The 22544-nt window shown below is 42.6% G+C and overlaps 1 protein-coding gene and 1 long non-coding RNA gene across 6 annotated transcripts in view; one reads left to right on the forward strand and one right to left on the reverse strand.

The window, feature by feature from the left end:
* Positions 1–16402, reverse strand: part of TRIM37 (tripartite motif containing 37) — a 117047-nt gene extending 100645 nt beyond the window's left edge. For 2 of the 5 annotated variants that reach the window (XM_060203845.1, XM_060203841.1), the window contains exons 1-4: positions 15939–16290; positions 13747–13848; positions 11705–11745; positions 3307–3423 (exon numbers count right to left, since the gene is read on the reverse strand). In XM_060203845.1, the coding sequence (XP_060059828.1) occupies positions 3307–3423; positions 11705–11745; positions 13747–13848; positions 15939–15959 (281 nt within the window). In that variant the 5' untranslated portion in view covers positions 15960–16290. Of the gene's footprint in view, positions 1–3306; positions 3424–11704; positions 11746–13746; positions 13849–15541; positions 15561–15938 lie in introns of those variants that run through there. The other 3 variants (XM_060203842.1, XM_060203844.1, XM_060203843.1) reach the window with 3 other exon arrangements.
* Positions 1–20846, forward strand: part of LOC132541987 (uncharacterized) — a 35423-nt gene extending 14577 nt beyond the window's left edge. Inside the window, exon 2 of the long non-coding RNA XR_009553107.1 lies at positions 20371–20846. This is a non-coding gene — a long non-coding RNA (uncharacterized LOC132541987). The remainder of the gene's footprint in view (positions 1–20370) is intronic.
* The last annotated feature ends 1698 nt before the right edge of the window (positions 20847–22544 follow it).

The raw sequence follows: 22544 nt of genomic DNA on the forward strand, positions 1-22544 counted from the left end.
TCTTTCTGGCTCATCTCACTTAACGTGATTCTTTCAAGCTCCATCCAAGATGAGGTGGAGATGAAGTCAAGATTTTTAATAGCTGAGTAGTATTTCATTGTGTATATAGACCACAACTTGTTCAGCCACTCATCTGTTGTTGGACACCTGGGTTGCTTCCAGGTTTTGGCAGTAACAAATTGTGCTGCTATGAACATATGTGTACACAAATGTTTTTGGATGACTGTGTTTGGTTCCTCAGGATACAGCCCCAAGAGAGGAATTGTAGGGTCATAGGGTAGGTTCCTTCCTTCTTTTATTTTGCCACCAAGGTTATCACTCCACTGCACATACTGGCCCATTTTTCCCCTTCCATTTTTCTTTGATAGAGGATGAGACATAGAGAAATAGGGAGAGAGAGAGAGAAGGAGAGGTAGCTATATAGCACTGCTACACCACTTGTGAAGCTTCCTTTCTGCAGATGGGGACTGGGGGCTTGAACCTGGGTCCTTATGCACAATAATATATATGCTGTATTAGGTGCAAAACCACTGGGGCCCCAGAACATGAGGGAGGGGGAAGCTCAAGTGATACCACCCCACTCAGTGACTTTTTTTTTCCTTTCTTTTTGTTAGAGACAGAAAGAAATAAGGAAGGAGGAAGAGAAAATGGGAGAATAAAAAAGAAAACCACAGCATTACTTCATTATGTTAAAAGCTTCCCTACTGAAGGTGGGGACTGAGAGGGTGAACATGGTCCTTGAACAAAGTAATGTGTGCATTATACAAGGAGAGCCACTGTTGGGCTCAACATTTCTTAATTGGTGGTCTATTTCAACTTTCATCAACCCCAAAGGGAGAGTCAATAAACCTAGAGAGGCCAAGAAATAAGCAAATGATAGCAGTTCCATGTCTTTTATAAGAGGCTCTAATAAAAGGTAACCAAGATTTAGAAGAATAGCCATAAGCAATAAGCCACACCATACCTAAGAGAATACCTAAGTGTCCTTGGTTTTGTTTTGTTTTTTTAACCAGAACAATGAGCAGCTCTGGTTTATGGGGGTGTAACAAATTGAACCTGAGATTTTGGAGCCTCAGGCATGAAAGTCTCTTTGCATAACCATTATATCTACCCCCACAGTGTCTTTTTATTTTATTTTATTTATTTGATATATTCAGCCAGGAATTTAGAGGAAGGTGGAGACAGACTCCTGAAGCCCTGCTTCACCACTTGTGAAGCTTTCCCCCTGCATGTTGGGATCAAGAGCTAGAACCTGGGTCCTTACACATTGTAATGTGTGCTCAACCAGGTGCAATAGCACCTGGCCCCAATACCTAAGTGTTAACCTATAAAATTAAAAGGAAATAACTGCCTCTCACCTGGGACAGCCTATTCTCACCCTTTTGTAATGCATTTAATTATTGGTCTGTACTTTCACTCACTGTTTCTCTGGCCTCCATCAGCCCCATACTGAGTGTATTTATTTCACTTTAATTTTGTAGTCTCCATCTTGTGAGATGCCACTGCAATCCTATTTGGAGTGCATTCACTTTCTTTTCCTTTTTCAATATTTTTAAATTTTGTTTAATTTTAATGAGAGAAATACAGAGAGAAAGACACAGTGAAAGACCAAAGCACTGCTCTGCTCTGGCTTATGGTGGTGCTGGGGATTGAACCTGGGACCTTGGAGCCTCAGGCATGAAAGTCTTTTGCCTAACCATTAAGCTGCTTCCCTAGCTCTATTTCTTAAAAATGTATTTATTGCGGTCCAGAAGGTGTTACGGTGAACAAAGCATAGGACTCTCAAGCATGAGGTCCTCAGTTCAATCCCCGGCAGCACATGTACCAGAGTGATGTCTGGCTCTTTCTCTCTCCTTCTATGTTTCTCATAAATAAATTAATTAAAACTTTAAAAAATGTATTTATTTGGGAGTCAGGAGGTAGCACAGCAGGTTAAGCGCACGTGGTGCAAAGCACAAGGACCAGCATAAGGATCCCAGTTCGAGCCCCCGGTCCCCCACCTGCAGGAGTTTATCTTTCTCTCCCCCTCTGTCTTCCCTCCTCTCTCCATTTCTTTCTGTCCTATCCAACAACAACAACTACAACAACAATAAAAAGACAATAAGGGCAACAAAAAAGGGAAAATAAATAAATAAAATAATATATATATATATAAATGTATTTATCAAGAGGGGGGTGGGACGGGACAGGGAAATCCACAGCATTACTCTGGCACATGCAATGCCAAGGAATGATTTGGACTCTAGTGCTTGAGAGTTCACTGCACCACCAGCTGGGCTGCCGGAGTATACTTCAAATTTACTAATCTGTTGGGAGGGCTTACAATCTTGAGACAACTCACTCTGACCCTTTTGGAGAGTTTTTGTTTATTTGTTTGTTTTTAACTTTTAATTTTACTCATCTGTCAACCTGAGGACAAGAACCAAAAGTGTTGGTCTGCTTCTAAATTCTGTTTCTAAGACCCTGTCTGTTGCATTGCTTGCCGCTGTGGTCTATTTACATAATCACTTTTTTGCCGCACTGGTTTAATCCCCACTGGTTCAAGCGCTTTTTCCTTCTCCCCACCCCCTATCCTACATACATCCTCTTCTGACCTGACACACCTCAGGACATATATAGGACAAGATTGTGATTAGAGATAGCTAGATCACACTGCATTCCTGCTCAAGAAAGATTGAACTGCTTCCCACTCAGCCATGAGTCCATGGTTGTCTCTCTCACGCCCACGAAGCTAGCCCGGCACCTGGCGCCTGAACAGAGACCGGCACAAAAACACCAGGAGTTCCCAGGTAATACTATTATTGAGGACAGTGACCTCAAACAAAGAATTATCAACCCATGATGTCAATGGCACAGCCTACAGAACCCTGATCTAAGGATATTGCTTTAAAACATAAAATGTTCTGGAAAATATACTGAATGAATCAGAAGGTGACAACCTTCCTTCCATTACCATACCTACCCAAGAAACAGGTTTCTTAAAAATCATTTCTTCCTGTTCACAAGAAAAAAATAAAAATGGATGACATAGATGAAAGACTGAGTCAATCAATCAGTGCATCAATAAAAATATTTTGATGCTATGAAAACTTTCAACAGTGGGAGGTAGCATAACGGTTATGCAAAGAGTCTCTCATGCCTGAGGCTTCAAAGTCCCAGGTTTAATAGCCTGCACCACTGTAAGACAGAGTTGGGCAGTACTCCGGTTAAAAAAAAAAAAAGAAATAAAACTTTCAATAGTGCAATTAAAATAATATGTACAGAATAATATGTAAAATAAAATGTACAGAATACTTGAGAACATACTTGTCCTTCTCATTTTCTTCATGTTTGGTGAGATTGCAGAGCTGAAGAGTATCAAGTTGCTGTGTTACTTCCTCTGCCCAGCGACAGTTGACTAGTTCTCGAAGTTGAAGTGGAGCACTGGAGAGAAAATATACACATATATATACTAATTGGAGAATCCGAGTCAATTCTATAAATAATTCCAAAGATAAATAAGTAGTTGATGAATTATTTATTAACTTGGTGAGATATCAAGTCATTATGCTGTACACTTTAATATTTATTTATTTATTCCCTTTTGTTATCCTTGTTTTATTGCTGTTATTACTGTTGTTATTGATGTTGTTGTTGTTGGATAGAACAGTGAGAAATGGAGAGAGGAGGGCAAGATAGAGGAGGGAAAGAGAGAGAGGGGGAGAGAGAGAGGGGGAGAGAAAGATAAGACACCTGCAGACCTGTTTCACTGCAAGCAACTCCTCTGCAGGTGGGGAGCCAGGGGCTCAAACTGGAATCCTTACACCGGTCCTTGTGCTTTGTGCCACGTGCACTTAACCCGCTACGCTACCACCCAACTCCCTTTATGCTGTACACTTTAACTACCTTGCAATTAGTTAACTCTGTCACTTGTACCTCAGTAAAATTAGGGAGAATATAAGAAATTAGCAGTTAAGGAAAAAACACATTCCTCAAAGTAGAGCAATACAGGGTCAGAGATAAATCGCTTCCTAGAGCGCATCTTTTATACCACGTGTAAGGACCAGGTTTCATATGGAAACATCCATACTAAAGGAAGTTTCATGGGCAGTGAAGCAGTTCTGTGGTGTCTTTCTTCTCTCTTCCTGTCTCTGTTTTCCTCTCCTTGTGTGTTTTAATTTAAATAAGGAAATAAGTCTAACTGGGAGATAGCATAGTGGCTGTACAAAAAGGGCATTCAAGCTAGAGCCTCAAAGCCCCTGGCCACTATAAGCAGAACTAAGCTGTGTTGTATAAAAAATAATAATAAAATAAAACTACAGGAAGAATGTAGAATTACACAAGCAAGAAGCCCTGATAGGTTTAAAATAAAATCAAAGTACACAGGGGTCGGGTGGTGGCTCACCTAGTAGACCACACACCTAACCACTCTGAGGACCCAGGATCTAGTACCCAGTCCCCACTGGCATGGGGAAAGCTTCATGAAGTATTACAGGTGTCCCAATTTCATGACGGCTAGGTGGTGACACACTTAACTGAGTGCACATCTTATCATGCGTAAGGTCATCGGTTTAAGTTTCTCCCCACCTGTGGGGGGAAGGGGGGGTAGGTAGCAGGGATGTTTATGCTTCACACTGGTGAAGCAATGCTGTATCTTTCTCCTTCTTTTAGTATTCATTTATTATTTAATAGAGACAGAGAACTTGAGAGGGGAGGGGGAGATAGAGAGACATCTGCAGCCCTGCTTCACCACTAGTGAAGTCCTCCCCCTGCAGGTGGGGACCAGGTGCTTGAACCTGTGCACTGTAATGTGAGTGCTTAACCAGGTGCACCACCTGGCTTCTTTTCTTTTATCTTCTTCTGTTTGTTTGTTTACTTTACCAGCACACCACTCAGCTCTGGTTTATGGTGGTGCTGGGGATTGAACCTGGGACCTTTGGTACCTCAGGTATGAAAGGGTCTTTGCATAACCACTGTATTGTCTCCCTAGCCTGTTTCCCTCTCTATCTCCCTTTTCTACCAGTTTCTGCCTGTATCCAATAAAATGAATACTTTATTATTTTCCCTTTTGTTGCCCTTGTTTTATTGTTGTTGTAGTTATTAATTGTTGTTGTTGATGTTGTCGTTATTGGATAGAACAATGAGAAATGGAGAGAGGAGGCGGAGAGAAAGAGAGACACCTGCAGACCTGCTTCACCACTTATGAAGTGACTCCTCTGCATGTGGGGAGCCAGGGCTCCAACCAGGATCCTGCCTCCGGTCCTTACGCTTCACTCCACCTGAGCTTAACCTGCTGTGCTACCACCCCACCCTCATAAAATGAATATTTTTAAAAAAGAAAATACAGTGGTCTGGGAGTTGGTGCAGTGAATAAAGCATTGGACTCTCAAGCATGAGGTCCTGAGTTCAATCCCCGGCAGCACATGTACCAGAGTGATGTCTGGTTCTTTCTCTCTCTCCTCCTATCTTTCTCATTAATAAATAAGCAAAATCTTAAAAAAAAAAAAAAAAAAAACTTTAAAAAAGAAAATACAATTAAAATGTTTTAATTTCCATTATACAATCACAATAGACATGATTCAATTAACCAATTGTCACATATAGGTAGTAACTAGCATATTAAACAACAAAGCCACAGAATTTTTCCATCATTATAGAAAGTTCTATGTGAGGGCTGAGGTGGATAACATAACGCTTATGCAAAGACTCTCGAAGTTGGGCTGTAGTACAGCGGGTTAAGCAAGTATGGTGCAAATATAGACTCTCCTGCCTGAGGCTCTTAAATCCCAGGTTCAATCCTTGGCACCACCATAAGTCAAAGCTGAGCAGTGCTCTGGTTATATAACAATAATAATAATAATAAAGTAAAAAAATTTAATAGTGACTAAAATGTGGAAAATGGGGGGGAAGAATGTGAGGATAGCTCACTCGGATAGTGCACTGCTCTCTGTGCCACGTATGTGACCCAGATTAGAGCTCAGCCTCACTGAAGGAAGCTTTGGTGATATGATCTCCATCACTCTTTACATCTGTCTGAAAAGCCATTCCAGAAGTGATGAAGTCCCAGTGATGACAAAAAATGTTAAGGCAGTTTAACTAAAAATGAAATATAAATAGTTAAAAAATTTTAAAAGATGCTTGCTTTCACTTTTTTAAATTTCTTTATTGGGAGATTAATAGTTTACAGTCGGGAGCTACGAGCAGCAGATCGCTTTCTCTACTCTCCTCTCCTCTCCTCTCCCGGATCAACTAGGAATACCAAAGGAGACCACCCGGACCGAAACAAGACAGGACTAGAATGACCACAGAAACCCAGTAAATCACCCATGAGTACAAACACGCGTGGCTGGTGACAGAGAGGAGAGAGGGGCCTAAGGAGAGATTAAGTGACTGCTAACAGTTCGACAGTTTGTCAGTGGAGACACCACCTCCAGTCTGCTCCACCAACAAGGGGACAGCTGAAGGGAGGAAAGGACTCCCCAGAGACTCACCAAGTACAACTCTGAGTCCCCATTGCTACTACCCTCAGAATCTGGAGCAGCAACAGGGAGGGACACCAGGGCACAGAGATCTAACCGGGAAACTCAGGAGAAGACCTATACCTCGGTGGCATAGCTGAAGGGCTGTGAAAGTCTCTTTGCATAACCACTGGATTACCTCTGCCACACCCTGCTTTATCTCTTGGTCAGGAGTCATTGATTAAGCCAAGAAGCCTATTGATAGTTTAAAAGCCCTCAGGCTACCATAGCCTACAGGGGGAAAAAAAAAGGCTTTTACACCACTGAACTCCAACTCAGGGATTGAAAAACCTCTTAACTTATATAAAATGGTTAAAACAACAAGAAAAAATAATGGAGACTCGAACCAGGACAAGAGTCCAGCTAAAAGTCCTCCAGAGGGCAAAGCACAAAACAACGAGTTCAACATCCAAACATTAGCTAAGGAAATAATAACAGGAGTGAGTAAAGAATTTGAAAAAATTGTAATCAGAAATGCAGGAACAACAAATGAGAATATGGAAGAAAATTCTAATTATCTCATGGTTATTAGAGAGCTGAAAGCTGAAATTGCTGAGCTAAGAAGGCAACTAGCTGAACAAGCTAAAACAGTATCAGAGCAGGGCAACAAAATAGATGAACTCCAGAAAGCAGTAGAGGGCAGAGAGAATAGAATCAATGAGGCTGAAGACAGAATTAGCAAGATTGAGGATGAATTAGAGACAACTAAAAAAGAAGTAAGAGATCTCAAAAAGAGATTAAGAGATGCTGAAAACAACAACAGAGTCCTATGGGATGACTTCAAAAGAAACAATATACGCATTATTGGCTTACCAGAGGAAGAAAGAGAAGGGGAGGAAGAAAGCATTCTCCAGGCCATAATAGCTGAAAATTTCTCTAGTCTAGACAACACCAAAGACATAAAGATTCAAGAAGCCCAGAGGGTCCCAAACAGAATTAACCCAGACCTAAAGACACCAAGACATGTCATACTTAGATTGGAAAGGAATAAGGATAAAGAAAGGATCCTCAAGGCTGCAAGAGAAAAACAAAGAGTCACCTACAAAGGAAAACCCATAAGATTAGCAGCAGACTTCTCCATACAAACACTACAGGCCAGAAGAGAATGGCAAGATATCTATCGAGTGCTCAATGAGAAAGGCTTTCAGCCAAGAATACTATATCCTGCTAGACTGTCATTCAGACTAGATGGAAGCATCAAAACCTTCTCAGACAAGCAACAGTTGAAGGAAGCAACCATCACCAAGCCTGCCTTGAAAGAAGTTCTGAAAGGTTTCCTATAAACAACCAGACCACCACAAATAGAACATATATCAAAACACTCTAAAACTCTACAAGAATGGCGTTAAAATATCTTCAATCTTTGATATCAATAAATGTGAATGGCCTGAATTCACCTATTAAAAGACACAGAGTAGGAAGATGGATCAGAAAACACAACCCAACAATATGTTGTCTACAGGAAACTCACCTAACACAACAAGACAAACACAGACTTAAAGTGAAAGGATGGAAAACTATCATTCAAGCCAATGGCCCACAAAAAAGGGCAGGAACAGCTATTCTCATATCTGACATGATAGACTTTAAAATACATAAGATTAAAAAAGATAGGAATGGACACTACTTAATGCTCAGAGGATCAGTCAATCAAGAGGACTTAACAATTATTAATATCTATGCACCCAATGAGAAGCCATCTAAATACATCAAACTTCTACTGAAAGAGCTACAGCAATATATTAACAGTAACACAATCATAGTAGGGGACTTCAACACCCCACTATCTCAACTTGACAGATCATCCAGGAAGAAAATCAGTAAAGACATAAGGGAGCTAAATGAAGAGATAGATAACCTAGAACTATTGGACATTTTCAGAGTCATTCAGAGCAAGTTGTGGTATATATACACAATGGAATACTACTCAGCTGTAAAAAATGGTGACTTCACCGTTTTCAGCCGATCTTGGATGGACCTTGAAAAAATCATGTTGAGTGAAATAAGTCAGAAACAGAAGGATGAATATGGGATGATCTCACTCTCAGGCCGAAGTTGAAAAACAAGATTAGAAAAGAAAACACAAGTCGAACCTGAAATGGAATTGGAGTATTACACCAAAGTAAAAGACTCTGGGGTGGGTGGGTGGGTGGGGATAATACAGGTCCATGAAAAATGATGAATGAAATAGTGGGGGTTGTATTGCTAAATGGGAATCTGGGGAATGTTATGCATGTAAAAAATAAATAAATAAAAAATAAAGTGAAAAAAAAAAAAAATAGTTTACAGTCAACTGTAAAATACATGCATAACATTTCCACATAATACAACCCCCACTAGGTCCTCCTCTGTCATCAAGTTTCAGAACTTGAACCCTCCCCTCTGCCCCAGAATCTTTTACTTTGGTGCAATACACTAACTCCAGTCCAAGTTCTGCTTAGAGTTTTCCTTTCTGATCTTGTTCTTCAACTGCTTTCAATTTTTACAAATCATTAAAAAATACTGATAGGAGTCAGGCAGAAGAGCAGCAGGTTAAGTGCATGTGGCGCAAGACGCAATGACTGGTGTGAGGATCCCAGTTCGAGCCCCAGTTTCCCACCTGCAAGGGAGTTGCTTCACCGGCGGTAAAGCAGGTCTGCAGGGGACTATCCCCTCTGTTCCCCCCCACTCCATTTCTCTCTGTCCTATCCAACAACGACATCAATAACAACAACAATAACTACAACAACAATTAAAAAAACAAGAGCAACAAAAGGGAAAATATACATATAAAAAAATTTTTTTAAAGTACTGATAAGGGGGATCTGTCTTTCTCTCCCCCCTGTCTTCCCCTCCTCTCTCCATTTCTCTCTGTCCTATCCAACAATGACGACATCAGTAACAACAATAATAACTACAACAATAAAACAATAAGGGCAACAAAAGGGAATAAATAAATATAAAGGAAGAAATTTAAAAAAAAAAGTACTGATAATATCCAGTGGTGGTAACAATGCCAAGAAAAGACACTGTCATATGGATTAATAATGTAAAATGGTAAAAACTTTTCCTTCATTACCTGAAACCAGATGAGAACAACTTATATATCAATCGATACGGGCACAAACAAATAAAGGTATAATCATGTATTAGATGATTACTCAAATAATTTTTAAATAACATGTTTACATACCATAAAGATTAAGTATCAGGCTGGGGAGACAACTTAATGGTTATGCAAAAGACTTACATGCCTGAGGCTCCAAAGTGCCAGGTTCAATCCCTAGTACCACCATAAACCAGAGCTGAGCAGTGCTCTGGTAGCTGTGTGTATCTTTGTCATTAAAAATAAGTAAAATAGGGAGTCGGGTGGTGGCGCAGTGGGTTAAGCGCACGTGGCGCAAAGCGCAGGGACCGGCGTAAGGATCCCGGTTGGAGCCCCCGGCTCCCCACCTGCAGGGGAGTCGCTTCACAGGCGGTGAAGCAGGTCTGCAGGTGTCTATCTTTCTCTCCCCTCTCTCTCTGTCTTCCCCTCCTCTCTCCATTTCTCTCTGTCCTATCCGTCAACAATGGCAATAATAACCGCAACGAGGCTGCAACAACTAGGGCAACAAAAAGGGGGGAAAAAGGCCTCCAGAAGCGGAGGATTCATGGTGCAGGCACCAAGCCCAGCAATAACCCTGGAGGAAAAAAAAATAAATAAATAAGTAAAATAGAGAGTTGGGCGGTAGCACAGCAGGTCTGCAGGTGTCTATCTTTTTTTTCTTTTTCTTTTTTTTTTAAAGATTTTATTTAGTTATTCATGAAAGAGATAGGAGAAAGAACCAGACATCACTCTGGTACATGTACCGGGGACTGAACTCAGGACCTCACGGTAGAAAGTCTAGTGCCTTAGCGACTGCTCCACCTGCCGGACCACAAGGTGTCTATCTTTCTCTCCCAGTCTTCCCCTCCTCTCTCCATTTCTCTGTCCTATCCAACAACAACATCAATAACAACAACAATAATAACTATAACAATAAAAAAGGACAACAAAAGGGAATAAATATTTTAAATTAATTTTTTTAAAAAGTAAAATAATTAAGCTCAAGTGTCCATCATATTTTATATGAAAAAAGCAAATAAAATATTTTAAGAGAAAATGGTAAAGTATACAAATGTTTAGAAAAATAGGTATCAAACATCTAACCATTTATTTTTTTTAATATTTTACTTATTAATGTAATAAAGAGAACCAGAGTATCACTCATGGGATACCAGAGATCAAACTTGGAACCTCATGCTCCCTAGTCCAGCACACAACAGACTACACCAACTCCCTAGTCCAAAACCTAATCGTTATTTATATATGTACCAAGAACCTAATCATTTGTTCTCAATGTATGATTTCAAGAACAGATTGGATATGAAGAACCAAAATCAGATCTTTTCATTTCTATTACCCAATACTACTTGGAATCATTTTAGTTAGAAATTTATTTTCGTACAGAAGCCAGACCTTCCACCTTCTGTACCCCATAATGTCCCTGGGTCCATGCTCCCAGAGGGTTAAAGAACAGGAAAGCTATCAGGGGAGGGGATGGGATATGGAGTTCCATTGGCGGGAATTGTGTGGAATTGCACCCCTCTTATCCTATGGTCTTGTCAGTGTTCCCATTTTATAAACAAAAACTTAACCTTCTGTACTCCATAATGACCCTGGGTCCATACTCCCACAGGGTTAAAGAATAGGAATGCTATCAGGGTAGGGGATGAAATACGAAGCTCTGGTGGTGGGAACTGTACCTCTCTTATCCTATGGTCTTGTCAGTGTTTCCATTTTATAAGTTAATTAATTAAAAACTTTAAAAAATTATTTTAGGGCTGGGGAAGCAGCATAATGGTTATGTAAAAGACTTTCATGCCTGAGTCTCTGGAGGTGCCATGTTCCATCCCCAGCACCACCATAAACCAGAGCTGAGCAGTGCTCTGGTCTTACTCTCTAGTCTTTCTCTCTCTCTCATGAAAAAATTTTTTTTTAATTTTATTTTAATTATAAAAGGGATTTTTCTAAAGAATGTGAATTGGCATATCTTTATCTTCATAGATTGCTTATTTCCTTTTCAAATAAATCTACAAAGAGAAATGTGGTAGACTGTAGAAAAAAAACTGATGAGTCCTAGGATACACTGTGACCCCAGCACCTTACAGTATTCCAGATTCATGAAGAGTCACAGCAAAACACTTACCGACAATGAGGACATTGAGCTCTCTGCTCTGTCAGCCAGCGCTAAGGAGGGGGAAAAAATTATACTGTGATTGCAGAAATACCACTACTTCAATTTATACATATTGAATAATTATAAACCAAATTTAATGAGTTTAACTCTCTAGTGTGTGTATTAATTATAGAGATGCTTATAGAAATAGTTGGCGATCTACTTTCTCTTCTCATTATCATTGTCAGGGATAAGCTTTCAAAGGGACACTTTTCATCCCAAAATAGTATTTCTCATAGGAAAGAAAATGATTTTCAGACTATCTGGAAAGAACTGCATAATCTCCACACAAAGATAATAATGATACTGCCCACCTCCAGTCCTGACTTTTAAAAAACATTTATTTCTTCTTGACACTGTCAGAATTTCACCACTCCAGACCAACATTTCAGTCAGAAAGAAACAGAAAAGTCAAGGAGAAGTGGTCAAATCCCAGGCCATCACATGGAAACACCTGCATGGGGACTCAGGGGGTGGAGCTTTGCCAATGTTGGTGTGTCACCCACTCCACCCACTCTCACCAACATCCTCCAAACCCCCCATTTACCCCTCTCTGCCTCTCACTATCTTTTAAATTTTAGCTGCCAAGAGCAGGCACAGAGAACCAGCAATAACCTAAGTGGTTATTGAGACAGAGAGAAAGAGGGAGAGAAGAGAGTAAGAGATCAGTCAGAGGGGTGGCATAGTGGGCAGAGGACTGCACTCTGAAGGATGAGGTCTCAGGTTTGATCCCCATCACATGCGACATTGTGATGCTCTGATTCTCTCTCCCTCTCTGTAATAAACATTTCTTGGGGGCCAGGCAATGGTGTACCAGGTGCACCACCACCCAGCCCCTACAGCCGTTTGTTAATGCCCCTTGATGACATTTCATTCCTCAATATAAACACAAAGTTCATTCTCTGAATTACATTCAAGCGTCTTTACCAAGGACGGTATTTTGCCCCTTAGTATTTCACAGTAAACTGTGGTTAAGATATATTTTATGAGTTATCTTTTTTTTGTTTGTTTGTTTCCAGGGTTATTGCTGGGGCTCCATAGCTGAACTATGAATCTACTGCTCCTGGTAGCCATTCTTTCTTTTTCTTTTTTTTTATTGAATAGGAGACAGAGAAATTGAGAGAGGAGTGGGAGACAGCAAGGGAGAGAGAGATAGACACCTGCAGACCTGCTTCACCACTTGTGAAGCTTTCCCCCTGCAGGTGGGGATCAGGGGTTAGAACCCCGATCCTTGCACTTTGTACTATGTGCTTTTAACCAGGTGCTCCACCACCTGCCTGTCATTTGATGTTTATTCACTCTATAGTAGAAAGAAATAGGAGCTGGGTGGTGGTGCACTTGGTTGAGCGCACATGTTACAACACACACCCAGGTTCAACCCCCTGGCCCCCACCTGCAGGAGGAAAGCTTGGAGTGGTGAGGCAGGCCCCAGGTGTCTCTCTTTCTCCCTCTCTATCTCCCCCTACCTTCTTTATTTCTGGCTGTCTCTATCCAATAAAGATAATAAAATAAAAAGATTTTTTTAAAAAAGAAATGTACATTGATAACCTCCCTATCGAAGAATACTTAAGACACTGTTTAAAAGTGGTCTGGAAGGTAGCACAGAGGATAAAGCATTGGATTCTCAAGCCCAAGGGTTCCAAGTTCAATCCCCGGCAGCACATGTGCCAGATTCGTTATCCGTTTTTTTCTCACGCTCCTTTCTCACAATAAATAAATAAATATACAAATAAATAAAATCTTTTTTAAAGGGGGGGAAGGGCAGAGAGTAAACAGCATAATGGTTATGCAAAGAGACTCTCATGCCTGAGACTCCAAAGTCCCAGGTTCAATCCCCCACATCACCATAAGCCAGAGCTGAGCAGTGTTCTGGTAAAAAAAAAAAAAAAAAAAAAAAAAAAAAACTTTAAAAAGGGTACCAATATGGATGTGAGAAAAAGATGAAAGAAATGGTTAACTCTTACAATATACTCTAGATGTACCAAATGCATACAGAAAATGAGACAACTTACCCTGATACAGCTGAAACAACAAAGCTTGGAGCAATGAGGACACAGACGAGCATCCCGCAATTTCTCCATGCAAATGAAACATCGGAAAACCTCAGCAATGCTCTGAAAATAAAGATGTAAAACCCTTCAGATTAGACTAGTGAATCAAGCAAAAAGCATGTTTACAGTAACTCACTATTATTTCAAGCTATCACATCTCAGTTTTAAATGTGCTCTATACTAGGCCTTCTTGGCTAATCAAGGTCCAGGGCATCTCAGAACATCTGGAAAAAGTGCCTCCTTTTGCCTAAGCTTCACAAAAGTTCTCATAAAGATTTACTTACTTATTAAGAGAGCTCTACCATTTCACCAGCTCCCCACCCTAATAGTTCTATCAAAAGGATATGAAACAAAAACAAAAAATATTATAAATTTTAAGTCACTATAAATCGTTCTTGAATGTGCTGACACAAAAGTACTTATGATATATGATATCACCAGAAATGGGACAAATTATATGACTGAATTTACAGTATGAACTTTTGGAATTTTCTGCAATTTGTGACTGGAGAAATGGGCTTGCAAGCCTGAGGTTCCAGGTTCAATCCACAACACTGCATGTACTGGGGTGCTCTGGCTTCCTCTCCCTATCTCATGTGAAACCTTCATATAATCAATAACCTAAATCTTGAACAAGAAAAGCAAAAAATGAAATTTTCTGCAGTTTCTCCAAGGGGAGAGGGAAAGTATATTGCTTTGACAATTAAAAAGGGATACACAACTTAGCCTGAGAGGTGAAGTCATGGTAGAGCGAGGTTCTGCGTTCACCCTCTGGTACTGCATGCATCTTTTTCTCTCTACCTCTCTCATGAAATTTAAAAGAAATCTTTAACAACAAAAAAGACAGGCATCTTGCTGCTAGGAAAGTAGCTCAGTGAGTAGAGTGCATACCTTGTATAGGTGAGGCCCCAAACTCCCCCGGCACTAAATATGACCAAGCATATGACCTAGCAGTGTTCTATTCTCTCATAAAGTAGATCAGTCTTTTAAAATATAACAACTTTACAAGATCCACATCCCAAAGGCAGTGTACTCCGATAAAGAAACAAATTTCAGTGTACAGAAATAAAAATATCTCCCGTCACCAAAACTAACCACTTATCTGCACCTGAGAGTCTACCCTATTAATTTCTTAATAGCTCTATGAAGGTCTTGCGAAGAAAAACACATTTTCATATTAAAAAAAAATACTAGCCTTTGCAAGTCTCAGATGTATCAATTTAGGAAGTAATCAACAAGAAAAAAAAAAAGATAAAATCACAGTCTGTCAAATTTATTTTATTGTTTGCAGTACTCACATTTATTTTTACTCTGACCCAGGAAAATTAAGTGACATTCACATACAGAATCATGGGAAAAAAAATAAGAGGCTAGGCGGTGGCGCACTCGGTGAAGCGCATCTACCACCAGAATCAAGGAAAATACTACTTAGGAGTCTTAACCATGACTCCGCAGAGCCAGAAAGGACATGTGAGCTGCAGATGCTGGAGGGTGATATTTAAAAAAAAATAAAAATAAATCACTGGATGAACTATGCATAGTTTCAAGGGGATTTGTCGAGTAATCCCTGTCCCTCATTAAGAAGCAAGGAGATTGCATTTGAAAACATTCAAAAGGACAATTACTATACAATGACACACACATACAAAAAAAAAACACCTTAAAAATGTCCCAACCAACCATTCGAAGAGTCAGATATGAAAAGAATAAGTTGCTTAAAAAAAAAAAAAGTCAAATAGAAGAGTAAAAGTACAACCTATTGATAATTCAATTTAGCAAGGGGAAGGGGGGAGTCTGCAAAATGTACCGCCTGGAGGAAATGATTCTCCATTCGGAGATGTGGATCCGCACGGGGACTCGCCAGAGCTGGTGGCAAGTCGCAGAGGCGCGTCCCGTGGATGAATCTGCAGTTCCGTCCTGGAGGCACTGGCGGGAGTTTGCAAGAAGCCCGGGGGGCCGAGTCCCGGCGCCGAGACATCCCGAAAACGCCGGGACGCGCAGCACCTGACTGCAGCTCCCGCACCCACAGCCGTCGCCCGCGGCGGAGGCGGGGTGCCCTGGCCCCGGGAGGACGCAGGCAAGACGCCCCAGATAGCGAGCGCTCGGCGGCCGGCGGGGACACACCGCCCCCGGGCCCCCGCAACTCCCCTCACCTCCACGCTCAGTTCATCCATTGCCTCCGGCTCTCGGTGGGGCCCGCGGCGCCCCGCGGAGTCCGCGAGCAGACCCAGTCGGCGGCGGCCCGAGGTCGCCAGGTCGAACGGCCACAGAGAACAGCCAGGAGCCCAAGTCAGGGGTCTCCGACGACCGCTCCACCTGCGCGCCTCATCGCTTCGGGTTCGGTGGCAGCTACTCCCACTTCGCCATTTTTATTCCGCGCGCGCGCCCCAGGGCGCAGTGGGCGGGCGTGCGGAGGCCGCACTCCTTCCTCAGGACTCAGCGGCCAGCCAGCCAGCCTCCGCGAGGAAGCCTCGGCCCACGTGACGCCGGCGCGCGCGTATTGAACCGCACTTGGAGCCCGGCGCCGCAGGCTGCCAGCGAGGAGACCGCTGCAGTGAAATCGCAAGCACCAACCGTAACCAGGGCAGCTGGGGGGCGCGGCAGTGAGGAAAGAAGTGGCGCGCATGCGCGTAAGAAACCCGGGTGGGGAGGCGGGGGGGGGCGGGGGCCTGCAGCCCAGAGGCCGGCGTTTAGATCGCGCGGTGCGAGGAAGTTCACGAGACTTGGTGGCTGTCTGCCGCAGGGTTGCGGGCCTGCGGGCCTCGGACCGCGCGGGCTGCGCAGGCTGCGAGGCGCTGGGCTCCCGGCGTCTCCCGGGGCCCCAGAGGAGAAGGGCGGTGCTTCACCCGCCTCAGAAGTTTGCGCGCCAAAGGCTGGGGCCAGCTAGTCACAACTGTGGTTTTGGACACCCGCTTTTAGGTTCGGAGAGCAAGAAATCGGCGTTTTTCTACCACCGCTCTCGGTCACTTGGCTACGGTTGGTCAGTGGCTGGCGTTTTGAGAGGTCGTGGCACCTAAGATTCGTGGCCAATAGTAAACTCAGTCTGTAATATTTTTAAGACTCCCGCCCCACCTTCCAAATTCCAGATTGTGAAGTTTATATTGGTGTCCTTTCGCATTTCCGAAATAGAAAGGCGGGACCACACTGTGGACTTGAACCCCACCACACCTCACCTTGCATTCCTTTTTTATTTTTTTTAGAATTTATATATTAATGAGAAATATAGGAGAAGAGAGAAAGAGCCAGACACCACTCTGGTACATGTTGTGCCGAGGACCTCATGCTTGAGAATCCAATGATTTACCACTGCGCCACCTCCCGGACCACTCTTACTTATTTATTTTTTATTATTTTTATTATTATTGGATAGAGACAGAGAGGGAAAAGGACAGAGAGATACCTGCAGCCCTGCCACTTGTGAAGCTGTCCCGCTGCCGGTGGGGACCAGGGGACTGAACCCGGGTCCTTATGCACTGTGATGCGCCACCACCTGGGCCTCCAATCCCCACCCGCTTGCATTTCTTCCCACTTGAGAGCTGCCGCCTTGGGGCTCGGGAAAGCACACACCATTATTAGCTATGTTCAGCTTTTTTTCTGTTGACTTCCTTTCCAGATTTTTTTGTTGTTAATATGAGGAGAGAGAATCAGAGCATCACTCCGGTATTTGCGTTTCTGGGAAAGGAACTTGGGATACCAAGCTTGAATGTCCAACACCTGATCCACTGTGTCATCTCCCAGGAAGCTTTGTTTTAGGATTTATTAATTCATGAGAGAAGTCACGGGTGCCCACACTCATGGTCTCATCATGCTTGCAAGCTTAGCATTCTACTGCTGTGTTACCTGCAGGGCTGAAGCTTCCTACATTTTCTACTATGAGGTGTTTAAAATCACAAGAATTGGGAGAATGAGGCAAAAGGGCACATATAAAGTTCATGATTTGAATTTTTTTTTTTTGCCTCCAGGGTTATTGCCTGGGCTCAGTGCCTGCACCATGAATCCACTGCTCCTAGAGGCCATTCCCCCACCCTTTTCTTTTGTTGTTACTCTAGTTGTTCTACCATTGTTGTGGTTATTATCGTTGTTATTGATGTTGTTGTTGGATAGGACAGAAAGAAATGGAGAGAGATGGGGAAGACAGAGAGGGGCAGAGAAAGACAGACACCTGCAGACCTGCTTCACCGCCTGTGAAGCGACTCCCCTGCAGGTGGGGAGCCGGGGGCTCGAACTGGGATCCTATTGCTGGTCCTTGCGCTTTGCGCCACGTGAGCTTAACCTGCTGCGCTACCACCCAATCCCATGATTTGAAATTTTTTTCTGGGTTGCTGCAATCTATTATTATACTTGACCTAAAGTTAACAGCCAACAAACTATCAAGAAATTCTTAATGAAGGTAACTGGAACACTTTTTTAAACTACGTGAGCCATAGATAAAGATAGGACTTGGGGAGATTAATATGACTGAAATTTTTTAAATAAAAATTGCTTATGATACGTAGTTGTTGGTGATGTTTAATTTTGTTTACCTCAATTAAAAATTTTTTTTTTTTTTTTAAGTCCTTGCCTGTTCCTGACAGGTAGAGGAAGTAAGGCTTAAATTAAAATTTTTCATGGGGCCAGGTGGTGGCACATAAGGTTGAGCACAGACATTACCGTGTGCAAGGACCAGGGTTCAAGCCCCTGGTCCCCACCTGCAGAGGGAAAGTTTCATGAGAAGTAAAGCCTGGCTGCAGTCTCTGTCTCTTATCCCTTCCCTGTATTCCCATCCCTTCTCAGTTTCTCTATGTCTCTGTCCAATAATAAAAAGATTTAGGGAGTCGGGAGGTAGCGCAGTGGGATAAGCGCTACCGCGCGCAAGGACCTGCGTAAGGATCCCGGTTCGAGCCCCCTGCTCCTCACCTGCAAGGGCGTTGCTTCACAGGCGCAGGTCTGCAGGTGTCTTTCTCCCCCCTTATATATCTTCCCCTCCACTCTCCATTTCTTTCTGCCCTATTCAACGAAGACGACATCAATAACAACAATAACTACAACAATAAAAAAGGAAAAAAAATTTTAAATAAAAAAATTAAAAGATTTTTTTTTTAATTTGTGGAACACTATACAATAGTTGGGATTCAAAGACTTACTTTTGCTATGATGATCCCAATATAGAAGAAAATAAGACCAGGGCAACAAAAGGGAAAATAAAATTAAAATAAAAAGGGGGGGAGTCGGGCGATAGCACAGCCAGTTAAGTGCACATGGCCCAAAGCACAAGTACCCAGGGCTAAGGATCCCAGTTCAGCCCCTGGCTCCCCACCTGCAGGGGAGTGGCTTCACAGGTGGTGAAGCAGGTCTGCAGGTGTCTTTCTCTCCCCCTCTCTGTCTTCCCCTCCTCTCTCCATTTCTCTCTGTCCTCTCTAACAATGATGACATCAATAACAACAACAATAACTACAACAACAGTAAAACAACAAGGACAACAAAAGGGGAAATATTTTTTAAAAATTAAAAAACAAGAAAATAAGACCAATAACAATATATGTTAAGTAGTAAACAGGTTATCACACACATTATGGAAAAACCCAAACATATTTTTAGAATTATACTTCACAGTAGTGTAAAATGAGAACATCTGCACAAGCAATCAGGGGCCATTGATTGCAAGCACAAAGTCACATTCTGTCCCAGTTAAGTAATCAAAATTTAATTAGCAGTCTAAGTTACACCCTTGGGTTGGAAAGAGGGAATCTATAACATCAAAATTCTGTAAGGATGAAATTTGCAGTCCCTCACCTAAATCATTCTAATTGGTCTGTTAGCCTAAAAGCTTATCAGTAAGAAACTTATAAAAATTATGTACATCTATACATTGAATATAGTTTTTATCTTCATATAGGTGGTAGTTGTATGCCATTCAGAAGAATCACAGAAGGGCCTACGTTACACCAGTCCAAGTCCCTGGATCAGGCAGCAGCACCTCATGGGAGAACTGTGTATAAAGTGGTGCTACGATGTCTTTTATAACATCTTTTCCCTTCTCTAAAGAATTGAGAACAAAAAAAAAAAAAAAAAGAAGTCATCATCCAGGAAGCCATTCAGCAATAGTATCTGACACAGAGTACTGGGTTTAATTTCTTGGTGCTACCAAAAACAAAAACAGTTCGACCTGGGAGATGGTGTAGGAGATAAGTGTTGGAATCTCAAGTATGAGGTCCAGGGTGGGAGAAATAGCCTAACAGTTACACAGACTCGATAACACCTGAGGCTCTGAGGTCCCAAGCTCAGACACCGACACACCATAAACAGAGCTTGGGGGGGGGGGGGGGACTTAAGCACAAGGTCCTGAGTTCCCATCTTGGCACAGTATATGCCAGAGTGATGTTTTGGTTGTCTTTTCCTTTTCATTCCCTCTCATAAATAACTTTTTTTTTTTTTTTGCCTCTGGTTATGGCTGGGGCTGAATGCCTGCACTATGAACCCACTGTTCTTAGAGGCTCTTTTTTCCACTGTTGTTGCTGTTGTTGTTGGATAGGACAGAATGAAATCAACAGAGGAGGGGAAGGTAGAGACCTGCTTCACCACTTGTGAAGCAACACCCCCCTGCAGGTGGGGAGCCAGGGGCTCCAGCTGGGATCCTTGCCTGGTCCTTGCGGTTTGCACTATGCGCACTTAATCTGGTGCACTACTGCCCGGCCCCTAAATACATAATTTTTTTCTTGAACTCTTTTTTAAAAAATATTATTTTATTTATTGTTGAATAAAGACAGAAATTGAGAGGGGAAGTGGAGATAGAGGAGAAAGACAGAGAGACACCTGCAGCTCTCCTTCACTTGAGCTTTCCCCTTACAGGTGGGGACCAGGAGTTTGAACCTGGGTCCTTAAGCACTGTTATGTGTGTGCTTAATCAGGTGCGCCACCACCTGGTCCCCAAATACATAATTTTTAAGTGCAGGGTTAAGACATTCAATATAGGGCAAGGAAATAGCATTATGGTTATACAAAGACTCTCATGCCTGAGGCTCTGAAGCCCCAAATTCAGTCCCCCTGCACCACCATAACCTGGAGCTGATCAGAGAACTAGAGGAGTCTGGCATATGCAGTGTCAGAGATCAAACTCAGGACCTCATACTTGAGGGTCAACCTTTTTTGTAAATATTTACTTATTCCTTTTTGTTGCCCTTGTTTTATTGTAGTTGATGTCAGCGTTCTTGGATAGGACAGAGAAATGGAGACAGGAGGGGAAGAGAAAGATAGACACCCGCAGACCTGCTTCACAGCCTGTGAAGCGACCCCCCCTGTAGGTGGGGAGCCGGGTGCTCAAACCCGGGCCCTTAGGCGGGTCCTTGTGCTTCGCGGTTAACCAGATGCGCTACCGCGACTCCGGAGGATCAATATTTTATCAAGGGCACAACTTCCCAGGCCAAAAGACCTCAAGCTTCTAAATCAGAGTAGACTACAGTTTTGTTTGTTTGACCTGAGTACTGCGCAATTCTGCTTTATGATGGGGGGAGGAGGTTGAACGTAGGTCCTCAGAGCTTCAAGCATGAGAACCTTTTTGCAGAAGCATCATGCTCTCTCTCCTGCCTACTAGCCTCAGCTTTTTTTTTTTTTTTCCTCCAGGGTTATCGCTGGGCTCGGTGCCTGCACCATGAATTCACCGCTCCTGGAGGCCATTTTTCCCCCTTTTTGTTGCCCTAGTTGTTGCAGCCTCGTTGCGGTTATTATTGCCATTGTTGACGTTGCTTTATTGTTGGATAGGACAGAGAGAAATGGAGAGAGGAGGGGAAGACAGAGAGGGGAGAGAAAGATAGACACCTGCAGACCTTCTTCACCGCCTGTGAAGCGACTCCCCTGCAGGTGGGGAGCCGGGGGCTTGAACCGGGATCCTTATGCCGGTCCCTGCGCTTTGCGCCACGTGCGCTTAACCCACTGCGCCACCGCCCGACCCCCGCCTCAGCTTTTTAACCGGAGCATTGCTCAACTCGTTTATGGTTGTGTCAGGGATTGAACCTGGGACCTAGAAGCCTCACACATGAAAGTATTTTTTGCTTTCTCCCCAGCCCTGACCAAAAATAAAAAGTGGAAAAAAAACCAAAACTAAGTACAAAAATAAAATGTATCAGAACTTAGTAAGAAAAAAATAATTATGTAAAAGTATAATTTTGTAACTTGAGAATTAACATTTGATTCATTTATCCTTGTCTTCTCAATGCCTTGTTGTTTTATAGACATACGGACATTCTGTTGGAGGACAAACGGTCATAACCAAACCCAATATGAAATAACAAATCCAAATACTTTACCATATCATTCTGTTCTGTTGTTGTTTGTTTTTTGCCTCCAGGGTTATTGCTGTGATTATTATTGTAGTGAGGCTCAGTGCCTGCACTACGAATTCACTGTTTAGAGGCTATTTTTTCCTTTTTTTTGCCATTACTAATTACCATTGTGGTTATTATTGTTGTTGCTTTTACTGTCATTGGCTAAGACAGAGAAATCGAGGGGAAGACAGAGAGGGGGAAAGAAAGATAGATACCTGCAGACCTGCTTCACCACTTGTTAAGTGACCCCCCCCCAGGTGGGGAGCCAGGGACTTGAACCTGGATCCTTATGCTGGTCCTTGCGCTTCGCGCTGTGTGCACTTAACCCGCTGCGCTACTGCCCCGACTCCCTCATTCTGTTTCTAACCATCCAGACACATACGTAATTTGCTAAGGATAATACAGCTAAAATTTAACATCTAATTACATTTTGGGTATGAAATAAAGCCCCAGTCTTAA

This window comes from Erinaceus europaeus, chromosome 12, assembly GCF_950295315.1.
Source record: "Erinaceus europaeus chromosome 12, mEriEur2.1, whole genome shotgun sequence".
Taxonomy (NCBI): Eukaryota; Metazoa; Chordata; class Mammalia; order Eulipotyphla; family Erinaceidae; genus Erinaceus; species Erinaceus europaeus.